Source organism: Charadrius vociferus, unplaced genomic scaffold (genome assembly GCF_000708025.1).
Source record: "Charadrius vociferus isolate BGI_N301 unplaced genomic scaffold, ASM70802v2 scaffold108, whole genome shotgun sequence".
NCBI classification, from domain to species: Eukaryota; Metazoa; Chordata; class Aves; order Charadriiformes; family Charadriidae; genus Charadrius; species Charadrius vociferus.
The window spans coordinates 641,511-645,128 of record NW_009649770.1 but is presented as its reverse complement, the minus strand read 5'-3'; the positions used below and the strand labels follow the sequence as shown (position 1 = coordinate 645,128).

General features: G+C 40.9%; 1 protein-coding gene across 1 annotated transcript in view; it reads left to right on the top strand.

Moving 5' to 3' along the window:
* The window catches only part of WWC1 (WW and C2 domain containing 1), a 39,324-nt gene that overhangs the window by 10,200 nt on the left and 25,506 nt on the right, over nt 1-3,618 (top strand). Inside the window, exons 6-7 of the mRNA XM_009890876.1 lie at nt 378-524; nt 1,583-1,656. Coding sequence (XP_009889178.1) covers nt 378-524; nt 1,583-1,656 — 221 coding nt within the window. The remainder of the gene's footprint in view (nt 1-377; nt 525-1,582; nt 1,657-3,618) is intronic.

The window sequence follows — 3,618 nt, the reverse complement described above, 5'->3', positions numbered from 1 at the left end:
AATAAGTATAGCAACTTGCAGTAGTAAGCACTTGCTTGAGTGTTTGTCTCGGGGTTTACTGGTCAAGAGTGAACCAATGTGACTGTACGGCTGTCGAAGAGCAGATCTGGAGAAGCCATGAAAGCACCGTGTCCCACTTGGTCTGCCATCTCCAGCAGGGAGCCTGTCTGTCTGGGCAAGGCGGTGTGCTTATGCCCGTGGGCTGCTCTGTGCTGTGGGAGGTGCAGTCCAGCCATGCCTGACCTCATGTTTGCAGAGTCTGGGTGCACACAGTAAACATGGTCAGATCTTAATCATGTAGTTTTGGCTAAAGCTATGCAGCTGCTGAGGTGCTTTAAGCAGAAATGAGCTCACCTCGTGACTTTTTATGGTTTTAGAGCTTGGCCAGGTTAAAAGACAGCTTTGTGAATGACAGAGGATCCCAGTCAGACCTGTGGGCCAGCAGCATGTCTGTGGAAAGCTCCAGCCCTTTATTGCCTCGGCAGTACCTGGATGTCAGCTCCCAGACAGACGTTTCGGGAAGTGTAAGTAATGTGTGAGAAAACAAGTGCATGCGGAAGCATTCCTCCAAACTATATGTAGTACTGCCTTAGCACGAGTTTCCAGGCATATCCAGGCATATCTATGAAACGATACCTTCTCCTGGTTTCAGCTTCAGCGTCACCTTCATTTTTGTGTGCCATGTTAATGTATCTCTAAAGGCAACCTGCTCTTTCGCTGCACTGTCTCTATTAGAACAACCCAGGTGGGAATAAAAGGCAAGGAAGTTTTATTTTGCCACTAGATGTAGTTTCTTTTGATACAGATGTTCCCTTAGCTGATCACAGCAGTGATATGCCACTAGACAAGAAACATTCAGCAGCTACGCTCTAGTGAGGACTCTTCCCTTAAGCATGCATTTGGCTTTTAGTGTGGTATGAGTGAGAATGATCTCATACGTGCAGATATTTTGGTGCCATCAAACCTGTGTGGTACTCGTAAACCTTCAGTCCCACTCATGCAACAAGATCCTAGCTGTCAGATTGCTGCCAGCCTCAGCAAGGACTCAGTCAGCGCTGTGGGTACATCGCATGTCTCACAGGACATCACAGAAGCCCCTTTGGTGAACCTGTACTGAAATGTTTGCAGCCACCTTCAGTCAGGGCCACACATATGACTAAGGATCTGCAGGTTTGGGCATGAGGCCATGTCCTTTGCTTGTCTTTAAGACTTTACAACCAAAGCAAGATGCCATCCAAAACAAAGTGCAGCGCAGCACTTGAAGATTGCAAACAGCATTTAAGAAGAGAGATTACAAAGCTATTTGTGTGTAGTGTGTGCATGAAAATAGAAGCCCAAGATAGATGTGGTCGACTTTCTCTTTCTGATAAACTAGGCCAAAAAGAGCCTCTGAATCTTGTGGGTTTTAGGTATTTGAAGCAATCATGAATAATTTAATGAAAGGCAATGTTTTCCTATTCTGTGATGGGTTTAACTAGTAAATGAGTTTGAGAGCAAGTGTAACTTGTAACATCATCAATTTCAATAGGGAATATCAAATGAGGAGTGGTTACTAAGTTGCTGATTTTGGTTTGTGTCTCAGTTTATTACCAGCAGCAATAACCAGTTGGCTGAGAAAGTGAGATTACGCCTTCAATATGAAGAAGCAAAGAGAAGGTAATTCTTTGGACTGTTGTACCTTTTGGCTGTCACACAGCTTATCCTGAAGATATGTTTCACTAGCAAAGGTGCCACTCGGATTGAAACCCGGCATTACTGCTGAACAAACATGGTAATTTTTGAGCCAGTGAGGCAATAGCCTTTCTGGGCCAACGTTATCATTCAAGAAATAAATAACCATCCTAGAAGTTACTAAGGAGTGACTAACACATGAAGAATTCAGTCTGGCCACACCTGTGGGGACATAAGTGGTTTTGCTGCCTGTTGCCAATGCTTCCCCATTCCTAATAAGGAGACTGTACTGCAAGGCATCTCCGTACCTTATTCGAAATGAAATGGATGTTTGCATGGCTTTAAGACAGATAAGGAGAAACTTACATTGCGTTAACACCTAACTTATCAAAATATGGTCAATGACTACAATTTCTGAGCTCATCTGGTTATCTGTAAGAATGTAAGTTTTCACCCTTGCCCTCTGATCTGAGATGAATGAAGAATAGATTTAAAAAAATCCTATCTACTTTAGCAGGCTACTTTGGGCAAAATTTTTCTGGGTTTTACTTTTTTTAATAGATAATAGCTAACTCAGCTGTTTAGAAAGTATTTTTATGGATAAATACTCTAAACAAAAAAACCCAAACAATATTTAGATTTTTGTCTGGGCTAGTCCTTGTTCAGTGATGTAACCATCAGTGGTGGTGATTTCAATTGTAACTGCTCTAAAAGGACTTTGAAATTCCAGAAAAACAAACTTCAGATGTGTGGTGCAATCTGTACTTGCAATATTTGTGAAAAGAAGGATTTTTCTTCAGTCTCTGGTTAGAGATAACAGCTTTAAGGCTGAGGTTACTCATAATGTTCTCATTTCAGTATATTGGCATGAGCAATAGGCCATGTTTCTCAGTGGCATAAAATTTGATCCGTATCTGTGGCAGTTGTCAAAGACTGAGTGCCCAGCTGCTTTTTGACATGACCTTACACTTTTCATCCTAAGTGGAGCAATTTTATCAGAACTGTCTATTTTGATAATCCAAGATGTACATCTGCCTTGACATTCAAATCTTTCTGTGTCTTTTTAAAACAATATTAATATTATTAACCCCCAATTGCAGTAGTTAATTTTTCAATGTTAAAACTGCTCTTTACTTTTAAGCTTTGCTCAAGGTTGCAACTTAATTCACACTGACTTTACATCTTCGGGTTGAAATGGAGCACTCTTACTTTAGCCTGTATCTTTTCCAAGAAGGTGCGAGTGAATAATGACAAATCTGAGAAGATGATTAATAAGCTCTTTAAAAAGAGTCAGAACTTTATAAAGGCAGCACAGTACTTCATTTGAAGTAATGATGAAGGGCATACAACATTGTCTTGCAGTTAAACAAGGTCTGATACCTTGTGTCTGTCTTAGATTATTTATAGATTTTCTAAGAGTTTAAAAAACGTTATCATGAGGAAAGATGGGTCTGAATAGGCATGAATAATTGATGCTAAAATGAAAAGATCTCCAGCTATCAGAGCACTGTGGTTTTGGCGTAGTCTTTAGTAGGAGCTGTAGAAACAAATACCTTCACTGGTTTTACGCTGGAACAATACTGTGGATATAGTGACTCACAAGGAGCCTTCTGCTCCTGTGAAAATTCCTCCTTGTGATGTTAGAAGTCCTTCCTGTCCCCACAGCACACTATTAGAATGTTCCAAAAACACAACAGAAGAAGAGCAAGTACTATGTCCATGCATGTGTTAGGAAGGGAGCCAAATGGTGGGAATGCATCTGTCTTATTAGCTCTGCGTTATCTGGAAAGGTAAAACTTAAGGCCTTGAAATCGAGATGATCCCATATTAATTAGAACTACTAGATTTATTAAGTGCTGATGATTTTGAAAGTGGACTGTAGCAGATGCTGTTCATAGTATTGTTGTGGACCAGACGAAGCCGCAGATGTAGGTGAATATCCTGCTG